This window comes from Tursiops truncatus, chromosome 9 (assembly GCF_011762595.2).
Source record: "Tursiops truncatus isolate mTurTru1 chromosome 9, mTurTru1.mat.Y, whole genome shotgun sequence".
NCBI classification, from domain to species: domain Eukaryota; kingdom Metazoa; phylum Chordata; class Mammalia; order Artiodactyla; family Delphinidae; genus Tursiops; species Tursiops truncatus.
This window is the reverse complement of record NC_047042.1, coordinates 79,124,979-79,149,858: the sequence shown is the minus strand read 5'-3', so window position 1 is coordinate 79,149,858 and position 24,880 is coordinate 79,124,979. Positions and strand designations below refer to the sequence as shown.

The window sequence follows — 24,880 nt, the reverse complement described above, 5'->3', positions numbered from 1 at the left end:
CTCTAAAGAGCTGAGAAAGGTTAGAATGTTTATGTATATGTCAGTGAATCTTCAATTTTACCCTTTGTTACATTCAATTTTCTTTTTTTTTTTAATTTTATTTATTTATGGCTGCGTTGGGTCTTTGTTGCTGCGCGTGGGCTTTCTCTAGTTGCGGCGAGCGGGGGCTACTCTTCATTGCGGTGCACGGGCTTCTTATTGCGGTGGCTTCTCTTGCTGCGGAGCACGGGCTCTAGGTGCGCAGGCTTCAGTAGTTGCAGCATGCGGGCTCAGTAGTTGCAGTGCGTGGGCTCAGTATTTGTGGTGCACGAGCTTAGTTGCTCCGTGGCATGTGGGATCTTCCCAGACCAGGGATCGAATCCGTGTCCCCTTCATTGGCAGGAGGATTCTTAACCACTGCACCACCAGGGAAGTCCTCAAATTTCTTTCCAATTAAAAAAAAAGACTTGATTATGCAATATAGTGTAGTTTTCTAAACATTTTATGTATCCCAACAGCTACATTTTCTTCTGTCATAGTTAAGGGACTATTTTAATTATTGTTGATTCATTAAAAAATTTAAATACTTTAACACTGATATTTGATTTTTAAGATAGACATGATCATGTTGGTGTTTTATCCCAAACAATACCATTTTTCCCATTAATTAATTCTAGTTGAGCTCTCATATGTGGCATGGGGAGGGGATGAAGCAGGTAGTCAGTAGAGGCTTCTAAACTAACAATTTGCAATTTAGGGACAGAGAGAGTTTGCAACCGCAAACTGTTTGTAAAATGAGGTATTTTGAATCTCAGAACATACTAATCTGTTGGTTGCATGTTACAATTTCTTTTAGAAAGTGGTCCCTTTGAATTCTATGAAGCCAAACAAAAGGAAAGAAAAATTACTTGAAAAGTGAACTGGGTGCTGAGTAAAACTTCTTCCCTTGTTCAGTGATGTATCTTAGAACCTGAAATAGTAATTTCTCTTATTTTGTCATGCGCCTTATTTCAGCACACCAAACACTAAATGAAGTGTAATAGACTCTATAGAAATGCCAAGACAGGTAACAATTTACATGTTCTCTTTTGTATATAAAGTCAATATTATATATTATAAACCCTGTGGGATGCTGACACAGAAAAATCCATGTTCAAATCAGTTCTTGTACAGATAAATGACCTCTGATGTAAACTAGACAGTGATTAGCCAACATCTTTTCTGATCTGTTTTTCTAAAACAGAAACTACAGAAATAGATAAATTGTGACTATTTCAATTTTTAAAATTATAGTTACATATGAGATAAGCTTTGAGAAAACATTTGAAAGACTTGTTTGTCTTTTGCAGTGAATGCTTTCTAACTTTTCTTATATAATAAGCCCACTTTAGACTTTTATGTATAAAGCATGATCTCCTTCAAGGCTTTCATGTTCTTGATGGCATTTAAATGTTGATAATAGCAACAAATAGTTGAACTACTAAAAACAGCAACACAAATATTGTACATTTGTAAAGTCTTTTTATATCTGTGTAATCATCATAACAACTTGGGTGGGCAGAGCTGAGAGGAGATATGGGTAGCCTTGTCTTACAGATGAGAAAATTGTGTTTCCCAAAAGATAAATGATTGACATTGTCCCAGACTCCAACAGGGTGGCTGGAGGTCTCTGCAATGTTATTCATGGTCACAATAAGTCTTAAGGAACCAGAGCATGGCACATCCAAGCTGGAAGGCATCATTGTTCAGGTTAAGGAGGGAGCTACTTACGAATAAGAAGGTATTGTTTCAGACAGGCACGGACAGCCCCTCCACCAGGATTTTCCTAAACCTCTCTCCAAGCTGGCTACCTCAGTGCTTCAGCTTACCACTTGGAGAATGATGCCCAACTCAAGCCAATTACATACTTTTCATTGTATTTTCTCCTGTCTCTCTAGATATTCTTTTTTTTTTTTTCCATTTCAAAATGTGTAAGGAAATAGAGAGTAAGAGAAGAGAGTAATGGATGGGGAAAGGTTGTCCTTTTAAAAGGATGGTCGGTGAAAGCCTTTCTAATAAGCTGATTTTTGAGTACTTACAAACATATATCCAGTAATCCCAAAGAAAATCCTGACAAATTGAATTCAACACCACCTGTTTTAAAAAAATACTGTAGCATACAATAAGGCTTATCCCTAGGAATGCTAGGCTAGCTTAACATTCAGAACATTTCTTAAATAATTTATGAAATTGAGATATTTAAGGACATGGCTCACCTCTTTTAGTCAGCACTGTACTGGAAGTACTTAACAATGAAGTAAGACAAGGAAAACAAATGGTTGTTGTAAAGAAATAAATTTGGCGTTGTTTGTAGGTTAGTGAAGTCTACATATAAAATTTAAAGTTATTAACAAATTTGAGAGCTACCATATGTACCTTACCAGATATTAAGACTTATATAACTGCAGAAATAAAAATAGCATCATGTTGGTACAGGGATAGCCAAATAGACCAGTGTAACCAATGAATAGAACAGAAAACAGGAACGCGTACGTAAACTTATGTGGGAGTTCAATAAAATAAGAGAACTGTCATTACAAATGGTAGGAATGGTTGGGCTAGTCAATAAATGGTGATGAAAAAAAACTGACAACCCATATAGGTAAAAATAAAATTATATCTATTTCTTCATATTATATATAAAATATATTTCATATTAAAGACCTCAATATGAACACTAAATATTTAAAACTTTGAGAATAATTTTTAGGAAAATGTCATTATGACATCAGAGTAGGGAAGATTTAATAAGCAAAACTCAAGAAGCAAAAGTATAAAGGACAATAATGATAAGTATTTCTAAAAGTTTTACATTTCTGAACCAATAAGGACACCATCAACAAACTAAAAATCAAGCCACAAGTTGGAAGCAGTCTGTGGTGCAGAAGTAGTGAGATCCAGTGTCTATCTAGGATGGGATCAGGAATGTCACAAAAGAAGAAACCCAACTTACCAATAAAAGGTGGAAAGATGCTCAGCCTCACTAATAATTATAGAACTACAAATTATAATAACAATGAAACGCTATTTTACCGAGACTGGCAAAAATGAATAACAATGATAATATCCAAACGAAACTTTGAGGGGATAGGAAGAAAAGGGGGGCTCTCATATCCTGCTCTTGGAGAAAGTAATTTGTTAATACCTTAAAAAGCTGATGGTGTTAATATCCTATGAACCTGAAATAGCATGCGTAAGTATAAACCCTAGAGGAGCTCTTGCATGTGGGCACAAGGAAACTTCTATGCTTGCTTTTAAGAGTAAAAAGAATGGAAACAACTCAAATGTTAACCAATGTAGGAATGTAAAAATTAACTATAGCATATTCATAAAAAGGACAAACTAGACTTACATGTATCAATTAGGCTGAATCTCAGAATTATAAGTGTAAAAGGAAAAGAGCAAAATTCAGTGTCTTCACTATGCTATGCCACCATTTGTGTAACTCTTAAGCACACAGAACAGTATAACTCGTATATGATCTAGCATAAAAGTACAAAATATGTGGATGAAAAAATACACATCAACTTCAGAATATTAGTCACCTCAGGTGATAGAGAGATGGGAATAAGGTGAGAGAAATCTTCTACTTTAACTGTAATACTTTATTTAAAAAAAAATTCAGGAGGGGGTAACCTGGGTTAGTTGTGAACAAGAAAAAAAAGTTGTCAACATAAAACTAGAGATACTCCCCCCCATCTCATTAATTTTAAGTCTCGGTTATACATGTGAGCTATTTTTTTTGATCCTTTTTTTTACTCTAGATCACATTAATGTGTCACTGATTTCCACCTCTACCCAGAGAGAAATTCAAGTTCAACAAGGAAATAGCTTTTGCACCCTTCCCAGAAACTCCATTGTAATTGATAGGTGGCTTAAAGTGGCTTAAAAAACACAAATTCATTATCTTATCATTCTGGGGGTCAGAACTCTAAAAACGATCAGGCATGGCCTATTCCTTGCCTTTTCCAGTTTCTAGAGATCTCCAGCATTATTTTAGCTCAGGGTCTCACTTCACTCAGACCCTCCTACCTCCCTCTTGCACGGACCCTTGTGATTTCAATGGACCCACTTGGATAATCCATGATCTTCTCCCCACCTCAAGGGGATGAGAATCCCTTGAGAAATCACATCTGCAAAGTCCCTTTTGCCATGTAAAGTAACATTTTCACAGGTATTAAGAATTAGGATGTGGACATCTTTTGGAAGGCCATTATTCTACCTACCACAATAGGCATTATTTCTCATTGTGTTTTCTCCTGTCTCTCTACATGTTCCCTTTTTTCAAAATGTGTTTATTTCTTCCTCTATCACTTGCTCTCTCTTAATCAGTTTGTCTGATATTTGTCTGTCGTATTAGCTACACCCTGACAGCTGTGGCCTGAGTGTGGGGTTTTACAGTATAAAAGGCTGGAAAGGCCTGGTCAGCCAGGCTGGAAGTTCTGTTCACGTTAATTTCCCCCTACCTATCATTTCCTTCTACTTCATCAAACAAAACTACTTTCATTGTGGTCTGAGTGGTTCTAAAGTAACCCCTGGTAGGATGCCTCCTAAACCCTTGTTAAAGGGAAAGGGGTATCCTTCGCATCCCCACTCTGCGTCCCACTCCCAGAACTGCTCATTCTCTACGATGGAAGCCTCTGAGCTTCCTTTCTTTCCCATCCTCAGTTCTTGGAAACACCTAAGGAGGCGAGCGCCTCAATTTACGACTCCCTCAAGGACCCAGGTCTGGAAGCGAACGCACGGATCTCCCCAACCCCGCCACCCCGCCCCTCGCCTCTTCCCACAACCCGGCTCTGGGACCCGTCAGGCTGGTTCAGACATCTGGGGAATTAACATGTCCCGCCCATCCCTAGCCTCGAGCCGCGCAGGCTCCGCGCCTCCGCCCTCGTTCCCTCGCCGCTTCCAGCTCCTACGCGTGGAAGCCGCTACAAAGGGCTTGAATGAAACGTGTGTGGGTTTAGTGACCTCGTAAGCCGCCAGGGGATCCCGTCTCCCCACAAACCAGCGCGTCTCTCGCAGGAGGCTGAGCAGGGGGAGGAGGCAAGGAGCGGAGCGCTGGGTTTCGCGTGCGCGCGCTGCGGCTGGAGCGGCGGCGAGGGGCTTCCTGGCCTTGCACCGCCTCGCCCGCGGCGGTTCCGGGCACCACTCTCTCCGCCCGGGCTGCGCCCGCTGTCGCCGCCACAAGCTCCTGCGGCCGCCGGCACTGTCCACCGAGGAGCAGAGCTAGCCCTCCCCACCACCGATTCCCTTCTCCGCGGAGACGCGCCGCCCAGCAGCCCGCGCCGCCCCCTGGTCAACTTTGAGCAAGAGGAGAGACAACTTTGGCCGCGGCCGCGGGCTTCGCATCCCGCTTCTCCTCGTCCGCAGGAGCCTCGCGAGTCGCTGGGGTTAGGCGGGGCGAGAGTTACCCCGGCGCATGTGCGCGGCGTCTGGCTGTGGGCAGCTTGTCTCCAGCAAGCGGGAGCGGGAGTGTGGCTACTAGTCATCTGAAGGTGGGGAACTTGCTTTCCTTTCCCTTGAAGCGACCTCGTCTTGCTGCTGGATAAAGCTATATCGAAAGCATGTAAATAGGCAGAGCGACTGTTACCAGGAAGGCAGCCACCCCAAAGGCAGGGAGGAGCGTGGGGCTTCGTCTGGGCTTCTCCCAGTCGCAACATTAATCAACAGTCAGGCGTTGGTTGCAAGTTTTCAAGGTCAGCCACCGGCAGCAGCGATTCCCTCTCTGAATCTTGGGGATACGCAGCGCTCGGGTTGGACTTGGCTGAGAAATGCACAGGACACCAAACGAGGAAGGATTGTAGAGGGGAAGGGCTGTGACCCCAAGACCCATCCCCCAACCTCCCCCTAATCTCCCGTCCCCCGCTGCAGGGGCGGGGGTTAGTATGTGACATGTGTCTAACTCTCAGCGGCAACTTTGGCAGCAGGTGTCCGTCCTAAGCAGGAGCCGCCGTTGCCGGGTGCGCCCTCGCCCAGCCATGCGGGCCGCGGGCGCGCGTCTCGCCCGCACCTCGCGGCTGCTGCTTCTGCTACTGCTCAAGGTTTCCGCTTCTCTCGTCCTCGGGTCCGCCCCTGCGCCCGGGAACGAAAATTGTCTGGGGGAAAGCTGTTCACCTACACTGATACAGCGTCGCAGCAGGGACGCTTGGGGACCGGAAAATTCTGCAGGAGACCTTCTGCCAACCCGTGCGCCCAGGGAGGAGGCTCAGGAGGCAGCGGTGCGCTTGGCGCCTTCATGGGACCCACCCGCGGCCCGCGGCGGTGACCCAGGCGCGGGCAGAGGGGCGGAGGCGTCGGCAGCGGAGCCCTCGGGACCTCCAGCCAGACCACCTGGCGCCTGGAGGTGGAAAGGTGCCCGGAGTCAGAAGCCCCCGGGTACTTTGGGGAGAGGGAACCCCACGGCTCTCCAACTCTTCCTTCACACGTCAGAGGAGAAGGAAAAGGGTCCCAGAGGCGCTGGCATTTCTGGGCGCAGTCAGGAGCAGAGTGTGAGGAAGGAACCCGGAGCCAGCGACCTTTATTATTGGCCAAGGAGAGCCGGGAAACTCCAGGGTTCCCACCACGACCCCCAACCCAAGACGGTCAATGGACCGTCGGGGCACGAAGGGCGGACGATTGCACCCCCTGGCAGGGCTCTGGCTCTGAACGGGTCCTCCCTTGAAGGAGTTCACGAACGCGGGGGTCCTCGGCGGGGGAACACCACGAACCCGCGCTTGCGACTGAAGAACCCTTTCTACCCACTGACCCAGGAGTCCTACGGAGCCTATGCGGTCATGTGTTTGTCGGTGGTGATCTTCGGGACCGGCATCATAGGCAACCTGGCGGTGATGTGCATCGTGTGTCACAACTACTACATGAGGAGCATCTCCAACTCCCTCTTGGCCAACCTGGCCTTCTGGGACTTTCTCATCATCTTCTTCTGCCTTCCGCTCGTCATCTTTCATGAGCTGACCAAGAAGTGGCTGCTGGAGGACTTCTCCTGCAAGGTCGTGCCCTATGTAGAGGTAATGCCTTCCAGGGGGTCTCAAGCTACGGGCTTTATTCATTTCCGGGATTTATAGCATCAGACCGGCTGCTCCACGCACCTACTGCTGAAGCCCTTCACTTTCTCTCAGGGTTCCTCCCTCATTTCTCTTGCCAATCATTTATAGACATTGGCATTTATATACTGGGCACAGGGGCGGACCTAAGCAGCTTTGTCCACTCACCTTCAAACTCACCTGCTCCTGGATTGGGAGATAATTAGCATCTCATAATGTATAGAATTGTTTAGATTTTAAATTTCTCTCTCAACTATGGTTTTATACATATAGATTTCTGATTTGGAGACTATCAGAGATTCTAGAGTGAATTCATTATTAGAACCTAGCAAGAAAAAAACCCCTGCATCACTCATCTACTAGGTTTCTAGTGCTCCAGTATGATTTCTTCCCCAAGGATATTATCACATTTCTTCTTAAATATCAAAATTGGAGCGCTATATATATTTTATTTAACAAAAGACATCTGCTTTTCTTTGTTTGTCACTTGGCCTGGATATATTAGTAACCTCCCAAATTAGTTTGTCTGGCTGTCTGCCATGCTATCCCACCTAAATTCGTATGTCATTTCTGTTTCTCCTTTTTTCCTTCTCAACTTTGTAACCATTTTATTTATTTTGTATGAATGAGCTTAAGCAAAAATAACACTTTGTACATCATGGCACAGAATTTATTTGACATTCCTAAAGTATATAGTATATATGTGTCGTTTGTTAGAGTATAAGGGATTGGCTATTTTTCCAAGACTAGAAAATTTCTTAAGAAGAAGGGGACACATAATAGCTTCCAAACTTTGGAAACGAAAATCTTTGAGTAAAATTTGACTGTTAACATCCTACAGCTAGTGTCCTTAACCGTTATTATGGTAGTTGGAATTTCTTTAAACACCAGCTCTTGGAAGGAGCCCACGTGCTTTGTTGCCAGTTGTGTTTTCAGCCAGCTGGCCCTTGATTTACTCCATTCAGACTGCCCGTTTCATTTATGGAAGCAGAAGAAGGGAAACTGTAAATATTCCAGAGCCCCTGATCCTGTCTGGCACCAGGGCCAGTGACATTATGTTCAACATTGTTCCAGGGCCTAATGCTAGGGGATAAGTAAACATAAAACCGTACCTACTTAGAAGGGCCAAGGCAAGAGACTGTAAATAAGACCCTCTGTTATCCTGGCAGAGATCAGATGCAGGATCATGCCATGCTTGCTAAATCAGCTGTTGCTGCTTTACCAACATCTAGAATTTCTCTTGTTGCCAAGCTCCAAGTAGCTCCGAAACATCTAAATATTTGGTAGACAGCTCATTTTTGAATTGCAGAGAAGGAAGTGAAATTTTTGGAAGAGACTATGTGTCTACCAATTGCCTTTTCAAGGTCAATTTCAATTTAAGATTTCTCTGATTGTTTGAATAATGCAGAAGAAATTGACATATGCAAAAAAGAGACAAAAGTAAACTATAAAGTGAATAGGAGAGTTACCTCCAATAAGAGGGAAGCATATTGGCTTGTTTTAAATGCACTGGACAGGATGAAATCATTATACATTAAAGGGAAAAACAATAAAAAGGACAGAAAAAAGAAACTGGGGAAAGAAAAAAAATTACCAAAGTTCTTGAAAAAAAACTTTAAAAGAAAAGAATCCCATTCAAAGTCAGAAAAGAATATATAAACTTCGGTTAGTTTAGTGAGACCTGTGAGTTTTGAGTGATGGTATTTATTATGTACGTGTTTTAATTTTCTTTCTCTAAATAAAGAGAAAGAAAATTAAAGAGAAATCCTCTAATACTGAGGATTTTAAAAAATGCATACTTTCATTTGTATTTCCTTTTTAAATTTAATTCTCAGCTCCTTAAGAAAAACAATTATTATTTTTTACTCTCTATTTCCCCCCTTCTTCATAGCCCTTTTCTATTTTTTAATTATTGGTACTAGGCTCTTTTTTCCCCTGGAAAAGCAAAGGCTTGGAGAAAAAGATTCACTCATTTTATTTTCTTGAAAAATTAAACTATAATGTACATTTTTACTGTTAGAATAATGAATAAAAGCCTTAAGATTTAGTGTTTCTATATTCATACCTAATCCTAGTCTTCTGAAATAATTCTATAATGTTTCATCATACTCTGTGAAAATGATGATCAGACAGTAGCATTAGCTCCCTACTTCCTGATTATGAGGACAAGAAATACAATCCAACTCTCAGAATAAAGCATTTCTGCTTCCAGGAGGCACTGCTGTTTTCACAGAAGTAAGAGGGATCTACTGCCTATTTCATGTTGGGTTTCTGAAAAAAACCAGATGCTAATGTGGAGATCTGCTTCAGGAAGTTTATTGGGGTGTGAGCTCAGGTTCAACACCTGTTAGGGAATGAAGGAAGCAGGACTGGGCAGAGAGGGACGTTGAACTGTGATGCAGATGCCACAAAGACCTCAGCTGACACCACAGGGAGCTCAGGGCTGGAGAGGGAGGTCCTGAATGGAGGCAAGACGGCCCAGCCTTTATAGCCCCTAACAGACCAGTCATTGGATGCAAGTTGCTCCCAGGAAGGGGGCATAACCTTGAGCCGGTGGATGTCTTTGGTTAAGGGCAATTGCTAGAGAGGGATGCAGCTAAGAGCCATCAACCACCCATAGTCCCAGCAGCTGGGGGAGATCAGCATTTCATTCCTAAAGGACTTTGGGGAAGAAGCAATCTGGGTGGGGAACCACAGCAGCCACTACAGTGGCTTTTGAATTACCACGTTAAATTAGAACCAGATGGCATTCTAACCCAACCCCCTCATTTTAAAGATGACACATGACACTCAGAAAAGAGAAATGACCATCCTACGTATACATATTTAGTCAATGGCAACCAGACCCTTATTCTCAACACTTGATGTTGATATTTGTTTAGTAGGCAAACATCTATGAGGCAAAACAGTGTCCAGTGAGTGTTTTCTTTTTCTTTCTGCTCCTTGGCATCTTTTTTTTTTTTTGCGGTACGCGGGCCTCTCACTGTTGTGGCCTCTCCCGTTGTGGAGCACAGGCTCTGGACGCGCAGGCTCAGCGGCCATGGCTCACGGGCTCCTCCCGGACTGGGGCACGAACCTGTGTCCCCTGCATCGGCAGGCGGACTCTCAACCACTGCGCCACCAGGGAAGCCCTCCTTGGCATCTTTTAAAAAGATTTTTGTATCCAACAGACAGGAAAAATAATAAGCCCAGTTAACATCATTTGTTATATGATGAAACTTGTAGCTCTTTATATTCTTAAATTTCATCGTTTCCCATAAATTCCATAGTTCGTAGCTCATTAAATTTTTAAAAATTGCAGTAATCTGAGACAATTGCATTTTTTCATGTGCCAAACATGGTTATTTTAATAATCAAATAAAGATACATAGGTTATATTTTATGTTCTTAAAAATCACAAAGTGTTCTAGATAGGGGAGGACATTACAAATCTTTTTGAAAACGTTCTCCCTGATTTGCCCTCATTCCAAATCTTTTTCTTCTTGACCACAAGACTTCTGAAAATTATTTGACATTTTATCTCCTTTATTATCTAGATTTTGCCTTTTCTTTACTTTCTAATCTCTTATATTTATTTTATTTGTTGGGTAGTCTTCCTTTTCTTCCCACCACACATCTTCTTATTGATTTGTAATGTATGATTTACCATTTTTCTAGTAGTCTTTTTTGCCTTTTTCAATGTTTCTCTTTTTAAATTTTTCTTAGTTACTTAAAACTTTTAACCACAATTAATTTTTATTGATCTTTACAATTTTTCTCTCCCATCTTCTCCTTTGCCTTCTTTTCCTTCTCTCCCACAGTTCTTTTTTCTTCAGCTTGAGTATTAGTATAATCTTAAGGAGGAAGTAGAATTTGGGGGAGAGTTGGCTTTGTGTAGAAAAATAGGTGTTTCTTCAGCAGAAATTATATGTCTTTGCAATTCGCATTTAACTCTTCTTTTTATTTCAATTTGTTGACCAAAACTTAAGGAGAACACCCAGCTTCCAGAGTCTATCTCTAGAAAGGGAGGTTTAGTATAATACTGCTATGAGTGGGAACATAGTAGGAACATTTGTAGTTGATAATTTCTCTCTTTCTGTTCCAGGATTATGATGTCTCTGTGGCCTAGTGATAAGTCCCTTAAAGCAGACGGAATGGTAGGAAAGGGGGATAGGAGAGGAGGAAATCTGGGTGGATGGTGGCCATTCTAACAGCCACATCATTTTGAACTGGTCTGTCAGAGAGTCACCAGAAAAAACTATACTCAAAGCAATAGTTGAATAGTTGTATGGAGAGAGAGAGCGTGTAGATGTGGCTTGGATATGGAGGTCTGGGTGTAGATTGCAGTAGGAGAATGGCAGAGGGGTTCCCTACCACACCATTCTCTTAGGGATCTAAAAAATGGTTAAAGCCAAATAACTCAGGCATTGAATATGGCAACCCACTAGAACAGCTCTCTGCTAATTGTTTGATGAACGCCAACCAGAGTCAGTGTATCACCTGATCCAGATCCACTGCTAACTATTTCCATTTGGATGTTAATTGGACGTTTTGAATAATATAGACAGCTCCTTAGTTTAAAGAACTCACACCTTCATGGTGAGTGGTAGGGAAGGAAGAAGGCTTCAAATAGTTCTAAGTTAACCCCAGATCTAACTGTAGTTTTATTTTCTTGGGATACAAGATTCCTGCATGAGGGTGGTGGGTGGATAAAGGGAATACATCTCACCAGGGCCTCTGGACCAGGGATGATTTGTGGAAGGTCTAGAACCTTTCGTGATGAAAAAAGCCAGATTCTCCAATGGCTTTAGAAATACTGGTTTTAAACTGAGTGAGCAAATGACTTTTTCATTGTCTTAGATTGTAGTTGGCACTGACAGATACGAAAAGAAGGGTGGGTACCGAAGCTGAAGATGATATTGCTATACAGTTTTGTGAGTGAGTCTGCACAGATTTCCCTAAAAGTACTAGATTCAAGTACTAGCACATTGATCACGGCAGGCAGTAAATTTGCTTGAGGGGTGGATTAGCCATTGGGTATTCTGATAGACTTTTAAGTGGAAACACAGTTTTGTGAGCCACTTGAAAGTTACTAATAATACTATCAGGGAAAATAGACACACTGTGTGAGAATGGTGCTTAACAAATATTGTATGACTTCCTATTAATCCCTTTATAATAATTTTCACATTCCCATGCAAGTGACAGTATTTGGCTGATAACTCCAGCAGAAAAGAAAACAAGTATAACGTGTGCTCCTATGTATAACTCCGTTCATGAACAGTGTACGGTGAAGTTTGCTGAATTTGGGTTCCACATAAGAAGTAAAAGCTTTAGGATATTCAAATGTGAAATTCAAATAATTTCCTTGACTATTGATTGTAATAAGAATGTCGTCCTTTTTTAAAGCTTGCCAATGAAGTATAAACAGGAACGTGGATTTTTCTTTACTTGCCTTCTAGAGATATTAGTTGGCATTCAGCTTTTAAGGATTATACACGAAACAGCAGCACCCAATAACTGATTAAAGAACAGCTTGTATAATTCATTATTTTCTATAGTCCTTTTCCATAGATGTCATCATTCATTCATTTATTTACTATCCATTCATTCATTAAACATTTACTGGGCTTTTCTGCTATGCTAGATACTATGTTAGGAGGAAACAGGAGTGGAAGAAGAAGGGGAAGAGAGGAAAAAGTTTCCAAAGATGAGTAACATAGATATGATACTGCTATTAGACAGGTGAAATCGTGTGCTACGGTGTGATGAATACTTTAAAAGAGGCTTAAACAAGGTGTTATGGAAGTTCAGGCATGGCTCTGGAATGGGTCAGCTCACGTTTGTACTTAGTTATGACCAAAGATGGAGAAATTCAAGTGAAAACGATTCCCTCTCATTCTTTTTCAAGCATAGTCTTACGCTTAGTTTTCATAAATGCATACAGCCTAGAGCCATGGTGAAAAGTTACAACTATGAAAGTCTTTTAATTCTTGTTTTCTCAAATTTTCCTGGGCTAGGAGGCCTATAAGACAATTGGGCAGATGGGACAGTCCTAGAGATTTCATTTAGAATACAGAATTATTCTAAATATTATTAAATATTAAATTATTATTTAGAATACACTGCCTGAGATAACCATTTCTGCTTTGGAATTAGTCGTCCTTATTAGCCATAAGGACATTAAGTAAATCAAATTTTTTAAAATTTATTTAAATGAATTGTTTAATTAGCAATGTAATAACAGTACATTAAATTGAGTCCTTTTCTTCTGAAAATCTCTAAAACATACCTATTGTTTGATTTGACCTTAGAGAACATAAGAAGAAAGGCTGAAGAGGGAGACACTTTAGACCTATTATAGAGTCGGGGAAAGGGAAGCATAAAGAATGGACCTTCCTGAGACCTGGATTCATTTCTCAAGCCCACAGTCAAAGTGAGGACGTATCCTCAGTTCCTGAGGGCTGCCAGCGTATCTGGTTATATCAACAAAACATCTCTCAACAGTGAAAAAGAAGCAAATATTTCCACAAAAGCAAAACAGATCTGAGCTTAGGAGTGTACCCAAGGCTGAGGAAGTAAGGGTCTACCTTGCCCTTCACGCTTGTACTGCGTGGGCCTTGAGAGAGTGATCCCACCTTTAATAGCTCTTCCTATGTGCTGCAACTAGGTTTAACAGTGTCCCATTAGAAGCACAGGGATCTGAGTCTGGGATGTGGACCGTGTGGGGAGAGGGTGGGCAGACTGCTATGCAGTGAGGTTTGTCTCTGGCACTGCATTTCTGTGCCCATCCTCCAGGGATCCTCTGTCTTTTTTTTTTTTTAACCACAAATTGACCTGCCAAGGTCCCATAATTAACTCAACCTTGTTGCCAAGGGTACTTAACTCTTAAGTATCCTTATGAGAATGGTATTCTTTGTGCCAGAAGAGATGATCTCACCTAAAATTTCAAGGTTGAGTGGAGAATGGAATTGCTACAATCTCAAATATGGGCCCTTTCTATTTGCAAAGTAGGTACAGATACTTTCCACAAAACCTCCAGAAGAACTGGATATCATCACAATTCCAGACTTATTCTTGAGACAGAATACTTTCAGTTTGTGAATTTATGATGGTTTTCAATGTGCTGTGTCAGCACACTGGAATGGTTGATAGCATGAATGATGCCAAGGTCACTGATTTGATCCTAGCCTAGGATGAGTCATTTCAATTAGGTGTATGACTGTACTCAGGGCTGCCATTATTTTATTCCCTTCTCGTCACTCCCTCCTTCAGGGAACTTTCCTCCTACCTTTACTGTCTTCTCCTTGGTTCATATTTCTCTTATATAGGAAAAGCATCTGTTAACTAATTCACAGTAAGATGTGAAATTTAGAGATACATGCCTTTTGAAGAGGAATGAGTAAAGAAAGGGTCCTTCCTTAACCTACTACCAACAATGGAATTTTGGTTAAGAACAGAGGAATTTTGTCTTAAAATGTGGTTTCTCATAACTACCCAAGCACAAATGGATGAGGCCAACTCTGATTTTGTCTTTAGTTTAGGTTCACTATCATGCAAATCAATTTCATTAGTCACAAGAAAAAAATAGGTGAAAATTTGTTACTGTTCTTTGGAAACTTGTCAGAACCCTTAGGTGAAAAACAGAAATCCCAGTTCATTTTAAGATTGATTAGAAACATCATAATAATATCAAGCGTTGAAATGTGGACTTTGAGCTTGTGGGAAAGATTACATTTTGAAATGAATTTCTAATTATTGAGAATGAATATGGAATATATAAATGCTCTAAGACCTGTTGATTCCAATAGGTGGCTCCCATTGTAGTACACATGATGTTAATCTTGCTTCATTTGCATTTTTACACTAATGAGCGTTGGCATATTTGTAATTAAATTGTAACATTTTAGATAAGTTGTAGTCAAATGATTATTTTTTTTTAACTGCAAAGGAATGTACTTCTACAGAAGTCAGAAGTTGTAATTGGTAGGAACATCAAGGTGGGACTATAAAGGTAAAGAAAGATTTATAGGGTCAAGACAAATTTTAGGATGATACAGTAGCTTTTAAATAGTCTCCATTGTTTTTTAAATAAGTAAGAGCATGTTATCAAGTTTAAAAAAAAGGGAAGAAAGTTGAAAATGAGGCAATAATGACAGTTGATATCTTCATTGGAAATCACATATAGATGAAATAGCCTGGATATAATAGAAATAGATAGATATTTATGATATGTGACTGTGTCAGATTAAATCTCAGTGATACTGATAAAGGTAAGGAACCTTCTTTTTGACGATGGAAGAGTGGCCTGGAAGGGCTCTGTTTCATTTCAGAGATGTGTATGTCCTTGTGAGGGTTGAGACAAATCTCTCCTACTCACTCTATATTTTGGCCTGGAAACACTAATGCAAGTGTGATGATTTGCATGTGCTCTGAAATGAAGACCTTTTGATAAAGGCCATCTCATTAACAGCAGTCTGATAAACAGTGGCTCTGAGAAACATGTTGTCTCCACTGTTGCTCAAAGAAGTGTCTCTGGTGGAGAAGTTGCCCTGAAGTGTTTCAAGGATAAGGATTATGGAAAATGCAAGAGGAAGCCAGGGCACACAAGCTCAAGCCATTTAGAGTTTCAAAGGAAACTCTACCCTGTGCTCCTCGTGCTTTTTTCCTGACTGATTGTTAGGTCTCTAACCATGGACTTATAATAGGTTATCATTCATGGCTCAAATGAATGGGTTTTGTTAACAATAACGCCCTTGTTTCGAGAGTTACTTGTATACAAAGGACAGCACATAAATAGATGCACTTAAACATCTTTTTGAGGTAAAATATGTTAGGCTAGAGTAAGTTGTCATGACTTTGGTTAGAAATTTTCCTGTTTTATAAAAATCAGTGTATTCCAGCTGCTTCACTGTACTTAAGCATGTAGATTCGATTTCATATGAAAGAATTTTTGCTTGGAAGTACATCGGTCTTTTCTTTCCCCATCAGTGTTATCACTGATGTATATCAGAGGGTTTAGCAAAAGACACTGTTTATTTGGTATGAGTTGTACCTTCATAGCTTAACCTCATTCATAAAGGTTTCATATGTGTCCATCTGCAGTAAGCTTCTGAGAAATGGAGCAATAGCTACAACAGGAGTTCCACAGATGACTGTTTTTCTTTCTTTTATTTCCGGCCGCGCCACGCGGCATGCAGGATCTTAGTTTCCTGACTAGGGATCGAACCCATGCCCCCTGCATTGGGAGCATGGAGTCTTAACCACTGGACTGCCAGGGAAGTCCCGACTGTTTCTCATAAAGTATCCACGTGCTCTTTTTTCACCTCATTTTGAATGAACTTAATACAGTACTAGGTAAAGGTGGTGGCCAGGATTTCCTCAAGGCTGGATGTTTGTATTGAGTTAGCACCTTGAGCAGTGGGGAGAACATTTTGACACTGGAGCTGCCCCTTTCCCACGTGAGTGTCTCCACTTGCCCTGTGCCTGCCCAGTGCCTTGAAGCAACGCTGCAGGTGACCACAGGTGACCACAGCTGCCCACAGCCTCACCACTCTGGATGTTGACTGGACAGGGGCTGAAGTAGCTTTACTGTTGTTATTCCAGGAAACAAAGAAGAGCAGAACATTGGAAGAAAAGATTTTAGATTTTGTTTTAGATTTTGTTTATTTTGATTCTCTAGTGTCTGTATTTTGATGCCAATCCCCTCAAAATTCTCAGTACCTTATTTTCCCAACTAGTTAAAGATTTCTGCTTCCAGCTTTCCTCTGATCTTGATTCTCACAAGTAATAGTCTTGTCTATTCAAAGTGTTTATAGTTGTGCTTTTGTTGATGTTAATTATTCCTTCCATTGCAGTTTAATTAATAACAGATTGCATCTCACTCATTCCATCTCTCAGAATATTGCTTCAAAGAAGTACCCATCTAAGCTAATGCTTAACTGCTTTACTCCCAAGAGCATATTTCCTAGTGGTATTGAATTTTAGCAATCAGATATGGTCATTAAATGCAGAAGATCCAGCTTTCATGATACAGTTTTATAATTGTGTATAATTGCACCATGCATCTTGGTAGAATTTCTAATGAGCTGTATGTAAACAAGTACATTTAAAAATTGTGATAGCAATCTTTTCATGTTACCCCAGCATTTAGCATTCTAATTACATGGATAGATTCCATATCTAAGTAGGCAGAAATTAGCCCACCACCCATTGTCCAGATGATTTTTATCAATTAATTTCTGAGGCATGCAGTTAAGCCTTTACAAAGGTTTACGGTCTCCTGTAAATAATTTGGGAAAGTACTGAGCTGGGACCATGTACCCTTTCTGCTCTTTCACATCATAAAATCAATTGTATAAGTGAATTTACAGAAAAATATCTGGAGTAATAACACTGCAGGCAGTGGCGGCAGGAGGGAGTAGCTATGTGGGACTGGCATTTGGGCTGTAGTTGCTGTTGGCAACTGCGTAGTAAGTGCTATCTGCATTTGGGGCGGTGTTTGCCTCAGCGGTTCCTTTAACAACTCTCTCTGTAGCTCTTGTGACCTTCCTGGACGGTTCGCCCCGTTTCAGCTGGATCCTAATTGCAGAGGATCCTATCGGACAGAAGTACAATTTGAAAATAGGAAGCTGGACACAGGAGCTTCCTGAAATTGTGTAGGACAAGTGGGAAGGTTCCCTCAATCTATGATTCGTCAGATATGTTTGAGGTCCTCAGTACTTAAGCTCTTGGGAATATGGCTGAAGAACTGAGCATCTTCAAATGAGATACAGTATAGAAGGATTCCTGAGCAAAAAATTGAGGCACATCTTACTCTTGCTTAAAATTTTTCCTGTTGTTTTTTTTTTTAATCTTGTGAGATGAATTATACAGAAGCTAGAACCCCCCTTTTTTTTTGCTTTTTGAAGCAGTGAACATCTTTTAATTAAGAGTGGATGTGCAGCACCATTTATGATATCTAAGGAGTGGTAATCTAACACACCTGTTCTAGTACCTGTCTACCCACTTTCATTTGTTCTTTGCTATTACCTCTCATGAAATGCTTTGTAACAGACTTGGAGATAGGTATGCAAATGATAGCTCCTGTGATAATTGGTCCAGATTTTAAATCTCTAGATTTAAAATTAAAGAGGTTAATGGGGGAGAAGACATTATCTCCTGTGTGTTGTGCATTCTTTGTAAGGAATGATAGAAAATTACCAAGCACATAGATGTTCTGAGCCTCTAAGAGATTGCTTCTCTTCAGAGTCTCGTATTTTCAAAATCACCAAGCTGTCCTTTTAACAGAAATGTTATTCCTAATTTAAAAAGAATGCACAGCATAAGCCTTTGTAGCTTTGTATTTGTGGACTGACTCAGGATACAGAGTGACAAGGAAACATGCACAAGATTTGCCTCAGTGAAGACAGTGCAGAAAGCCTTGCTTTACAGTCTTATAGAGAGATGAATCAAAACATTTGAAAAGCTAATATATAAATTAAAACTTTCAAAAATCTGTAAAATAAAATACAGCAATTTCCCAGTAATCCTGTTCGGTGCAGACCTTTAGAAAATGGCCCATCCTTGTCAGATTTCCATTCAGACTATGACATTCAAAAGATGACTGACATTAAAACAAAATCTGATTTTAAGACAGTTGCACAGTGTGGACTTCAATTTTAGAATTATTTGGAGTCTCTGGCATAGATGCAAAGTATATTTCCATCAAGTCAAACAACTCACTAAGTTGAAAGTTAATTTTAAAAAGGTGAATGTAGAGATGACTCATTTTTCATGGCAGGCATATTAGATGGATATTTCTTATACCGGTGTTTATGGGAAACTGCATGAATTTTGTAGTACAAGAGCTGTGGTTATAAGTTCAACCATGACCTCTTGATTTGCCCTGATCTAGACTTTGTTGGTCATATTTTGCTTCATGTTTGCTTTTCAAACAGTTCACCCCTCATTATATCTCATTTTCAGACCGTCCCCACCAAGTTATGAGAATAGTCAGGACGTGGATGCGGTGTCCTTATTTCGCACATGAGGACTAGTAGACACTGACTAACGTGTAGTGTGTAAGAAGAGAGATTATTTGACATTGGAACTCTTATAGAATCCGCAAGGCAAGTTGTCATCGCTCTGGGAAGAGTGACAGCTTGAATGTAGTAAATAAACAACTAATGTTTTGAGTACTAAAATTGTTAGGACAAATGGTTTTCCTTTTGTCAACATGATACCTTCGAGTTCTAAAAATGTAGACATTAATGTATAATATATATATATATGTATGTGTGTATATATTTCTTTGCCCCTTTGCCAAGGCATGACTTCTGCCTGTGCTTCTTAAACATTCCCACTTAGTGGGCAGGGGAGAGTGAATGCAGGTATTTGGGGTATACCCCAAAGCATCCATCCACCTAGGGAATTTTCTTTTAGTTTCCTGGTTTATCTTAACCCTCATGAACATTTTACATCCTATCCATTGTCCTTGTTTAAATATATAAATAAAGACTATCTATTAAACATTAAATTATTTTAATTTCCCCCCAAACAGTGGGGTAAATCTGATGCTCCCAGATGATTACTGTGTTTATCTTGTGACTTGACAACCACCTTGCCCCGCTAAGTTGACTATGACTGAGCTGATCTTCATGGCTCCTTCCAGCTTTAATATTTTTTGGCTCCATGACCCTGAACCACTGTATTTCTTCTTCTTTTTTTTCTTCTAGTTTTATTTGTTGTCCTTACAATGATTCAGCTGTAGTCACCAACCCAGTTACTCATGCCTCATTCCAGGAAATCGTTTTCTTTTTCTTTTCTTTTTTTCCGTACTTTTTGCCCATCTGTATTTTTTCCGGTACGTGGGCCTCTCACTGTCCTGGCCTCTCCCGTTGCGGAGCGCAGGCTCTGGATGCGCAGGCTCAGCGGCCATGGCTCACGGGCCCAGCCGCTCCGCGGCATGTGGGATCTTCCCGGACCGGGGCACGAAGCCGTGTCCCCTGCATCGGCAGGCGGACTCCCAACCACTGCGCCACCAGGGAAGCCCTATTGCCTAATGTTTTGATCTTTCAGAGATGACCCAGGAAAAATATATTCTGTGTTCCTCCCGCAGGCTGCTTCTCTCGGAGTTACTACGTTCACCTTATGTGCTCTGTGTATAGACCGCTTCCGTGCGGCCACCAACGTCCAGATGTACTACGAAATGATAGAAAACTGTTCTTCCACAACCGCCAAACTTGCTGTTATATGGGTGGGTGCCCTCCTGTTGGCACTGCCGGAAGTGGTGCTCCGCCAGCTGAGCAAGGAGGACCCGGGCTTCAGCGGGCGCGCCCCCGCGGAACGCTGCGTCATCAAGATCTCCCCGGATCTCCCCGACACCATCTATGTTTTAGCCCTCACCTACGACAGCGCCAGACTCTGGTGGTACTTCGGCTGTTACTTCTGTTTGCCCACACTTTTCACCATCACCTGCTCTTTAGTGACTGCAAGGAAAATCCGCAAAGCCGAGAAAGCCTGTACCCGGGGGAATAAGCGGCAGATTCAGCTAGAAAGCCAGATGAACTGCACAGTCGTGGCTTTGACCATTTTATATGGATTTTGCATTATTCCTGAAAATATCTGCAACATTGTTACTGCTTACATGGCTACAGGGGTTTCCCAGCAGACAATGGACCTTCTTAATATCATCAGCCAGTTCCTTTTGTTCTTTAAGTCCTGTGTGACCCCTGTCCTACTTTTCTGTCTCTGCAAACCCTTTAGTCGGGCCTTTATGGAATGCTGCTGCTGCTGTTGTGACGACTGCGTCCAGAAGTCTTCCACGGTGACCAGTGATGACAATGACAACGAATACACCACAGAACTGGAGCTCTCACCTTTCAGTACCATACGCCGGGAGATGTCCACGTTCGCGTCCGTTGGAACTCATTGCTGAAGCACAGCCTTTGGTTTGCTTAGGTTTCTTTGTTTCATTTTCATATCCTGTGAAAGTTTTTACTTCATATTTTTCCTTAGTGGGAAAACATGCAGAAAAGGAGAGAAATATTAACTACTGTAGAACTGATTTTGCAAATTAATATTTGTGCTTTGAAAAAAAAATTTATATTTAGTTATTTAAGAAGTATGAGGAGGCCAGTAGTTTTAGATCATTTTATCTGGTATGGTGCTAATATTTTATTTGAAAAAAGTGACTGCACCTTAATTAATTGCTAACTTTCTTTTGTTCTTTTAAAAATATAATCACTGTATATTGATTATAGCCATGTGATTTTGTAGGCTATTTTATGTTTGAGTTGTGATTGAAAGTATATTGTATATGGTATCGTGAGGTGAGTTGTAGTTAAGAAGCATTCACAAAGTAGCACCAAATAAATTACACTTTATTCTTTAACGTCATTGTCAATCTACTTTTAACCAAGATTCAATAAATCTTTTAATTGCCTTAAATACACAATTACTGATTCTATGCACAATTTAAAATCAGCCTTATTGTTTTATAATTCTATTTTCCTTTAAGGTGGGCAATCACTATGATATAAAGACATTTTCCTAACAGTACTATTTTATATGCATGATTCATAAAACTAACTGTATGTTTAAAAAATTGTATTTTTAATATTCAGCTAGAGATGTAAAATTACTTCCAAATATTTATAAAATATGAATAAATAGACAGCAGAGTAGGAAGAAACTATCTTTTTTTAAAGAAATTCACCTCTGAACTAGCATGTAGAGCTATAGGTTTTCCCATGAAGAATTATGAAGAGAACCAAGGACTAAAAAGCAACCCACTTGTCATCTGATTTCATCTAAACACTGACCTTTGAAGCACCATGAATTCTGTGTGAAGCACTTTGAATTCTAATTTTTCTCCTTTTAAAAAATGAACTTGATTAAATCTGTGTGACTTAATTTCTCTAAGAAATTACAGTCGTGGAATAATAAAATATTTATGCATCTTGATTAGAACACTTGAATATTCAAATACTACCTTTAAGTTGATATTCCATAAACTCCCAACAAAAATCTAACCCTCTCTATTTGAATTCTATGGACCCCTTAAGGAGTTCAAGTTAAAGCAGTTGTGTAGGATGCCTTCCATGTGGGACACATGCCTAATCAGATGGCAGAGGCAGTGACCTGAGTGACACAGTGTGGTTGTAATGTTGCTGTCTTCAGAAAAATCATATAGGGGAACCCAATTTTCTGGCTCGAAACTGCCCTATGTGTTTTCTACCTGTCAATTTCTGTACTATTCAGCTTAACTGGTACTTTCTTTCTTCCAGACTATATATAACATGATGTTCTTTAAATCGTTAAACTTTAGTACTAGAAAAATTAAAGGGACTTAATTCAGACCACTGGTCTTCTGCATGAAACCCAGATTAACTAAAAGACAGTGTCCAGAATACCTCCCTTTTCCCAGTCCAGTACTCTTCAAAGGGATTTTTTCCCCTACTGTCTGTATTCTTAGGGGTTTGAGGAAGAATAAAAACAAGGCACCATTGTCCTCTTACAGATCCCTGTAATAGGTCTTTGGAAAACAACTGAGGATGCCTAACTGATGGCTGCCAACTGATGGCTGCTGAGCAGATCCACAGTTATAATTCCACAGTGTCTCTCATGATATTTAGTCAACTTTATAGATCAAGAAACTGATTAAGCATATGGCATAGAAAAGGTTCTGTGTTATAATCTGCAGTAAATAAAGGTAAATAGAGCTTAGTGTCGGACTTTACAAAAGCAGACAGGGGTGGGATGAGAAGAAAGGAATAAGACACACGTGTAAACAATTATGATGTAAGCTGGGACGGGTTGGGAAGGTGTAAAGTTCTGTGATAATTCAGGGAGAGCACCTCAGATGGGAGGAAGTCATGAAAGGTTTTATGGGGTACCTGGAGGGACAGACCTTCAGAAGGAGTCGATGAAAGGCAGTGCGAGAAGTGGACGCTTCAGGAGGAGAGAGATTACTAAGCAGAGGAAAAGAAGAAGGCATCCTGGGGTGTGACTGAAGAATAAATAAATAAATAGTCCAGTTTGGTTCCTATGCTATGTGTGAATAGAAGCCTCATGAAGAATACTGATGAAAATATGTGAGACCATATTTTATGCTCACATATATGTGAGCATATGCTCACATATGCTCTCACATATATGTGAGAGCTCACAGATGCTCTCACATATATGTGAGAGCATCTGGTATGGCATTCCAGATGCTCTGTGTTCACATGAGAAGCCCTGCCCTCCCTGTCCCCCGTACTCTCATACAATGTGTTTGTTAGCAGTGGGGCATAGCAGCTTCCGCTCCCCACATTCATACCTGGTCCTGAACTGAAAACTGTTTTGTAGGGAGCTTGATTCCTCTGAGAAATATTTAAAATACTTCTATCAAGAAATTTTCTTCTCCGACCCTTCCCTGTCATTTTAAAAATTAGATGGACTTTTCCTGATCGTCAAGGATTCTCCAAGATAACAGGTTGAGATTTCTTCCTGATGATTTGAATTCATCTTGCATTTTTAAATACTCTTCAATTACCTTCTGTTGGTTTGGCTTTCTCTGTTCTCTTTCTAGGCAGCATATTCCCAGTATACCCGATTATGGTAACCCTTCTCATAAAGAAAGAGGAAGAGAAAACATTAAAAGTTTCTACAATTTCACTATCATGTTTTATGAGTGTTCTCTCCTTCTTTCTGGAGAGTAGAAAAATATATGCTATATTTTCTTTGCCCTGGTCTTTTAGTGAAAGCAATTGAGGAGTATTTACTGAACCCCAGTTTTGCTTTGCTACTTAGATTGTTAGTTTTTGAATTCAAAGCATTCAGCATGGTGCCTACAATAGATCGGAATTACATTACTTCAGAGCTCAAAGCGATCTCAAAGTCTTCCAGTATTAATTACCCAGCTCTTTTTTTGTATGTACAAAAATGATTTTCTGAGAAGTTAACTGAGTTACCCAAGGTCACATAATTTGACCCTGGTTGAATACTGACTTATCATGAAAATTCTAAGAATAGAAGATCTCCTTTTAGGGATTATATATAATAATTCTTTTCTACTTAATCAGTTGGCTTACAGCAGTCTTTGAAATACTATCTTGATTAAGATAACATATAGTAAGTGTTAATAAGTACTTGCTCAATGAAAGGATAAACAAATCTTTAAATGAAAGAACACTCAGAAAACACAGTTTAGCAAAAATACAGATGGAAAACCAGGACTATGAGTTAAGAAGGAGTGACAAAAGGAAAAGTAAGAGAATATAGTTTTTTGGTAACTGTGTTCAGACCATAAAATTAGCAGTCCAGCACTAATCAAATTATGTAATTATCTATGGCCATATACACGGTATATGTATGTTCTGGACAAATTATAAAAACTGGATGCTATAATTCGCTTTTCGAACCTCTCTATCCCAAATTTATTAAGTCCAGGTATTCTAAAAGCCACGTTAGTCCTTTGCACATTTTATTCTTTCAATCATTCACTCCATTCATTCAGTTAAACGCCTATTGCCGGCTTTGTGCCGTGGCGGCATCGTAGCCAACGAGGTTTATCTGAAGTACAGTTATTGCTAATTGAAAACACCTACATGCCAAACACTGTGCTAAATCCGAGGGACAGAATAGTGTGTGGTTTAGATACAACTCAGTCCCTTTTGGAGTTTACATTATGTGCAGTGCCTACACATAAGATTATTCCCTACTCATAGATTATTCCCTATATCAAGTATTTAGTGAAAATGTGAGTAGTGCTGAGAAAGAAAAGTTCGGGAAGAAAAGTGCTCCGAGAGTTTGTTATAGGGGATCCTGACCTAGGGGTAGTGTCAGTGAAAATTCCCTTGGGAAAGAGCTCAGGTAGA

At 40.4% G+C, this 24,880-nt stretch overlaps 1 protein-coding gene across 1 annotated transcript; it reads left to right on the top strand.

Moving 5' to 3' along the window:
* Positions 1-874: 874 nt before the first annotated feature.
* On the top strand, positions 875-21,467 carry GPR37 (G protein-coupled receptor 37). Its single transcript, XM_004324127.4, has 2 exons — positions 875-7,022; positions 20,137-21,467. Exons 1-2 carry the CDS (start codon positions 5,997-5,999, stop codon positions 20,953-20,955), a joined length of 1,845 nt encoding a protein of 614 aa, XP_004324175.1. The 5' UTR covers positions 875-5,996; the 3' UTR covers positions 20,956-21,467.
* The last annotated feature ends 3,413 nt before the right edge of the window (positions 21,468-24,880 follow it).

What these genes read in the sequence shown, in the direction of transcription:
- GPR37 (XM_004324127.4), top strand. Translation starts at nt 5,997, where the DNA reads ATGCGGGCCGCGGGCGCGCGTCTCGCCCGCACCTCGCGGCTGCTGCTT. An exon ending in AGGTCGTGCCCTATGTAGAG is followed by an intron (nt 7,023 to 20,136) that starts GTAATGCCTTCC and finishes TTCCTCCCGCAG; the next exon opens with GCTGCTTCTCTCGGAGTTAC.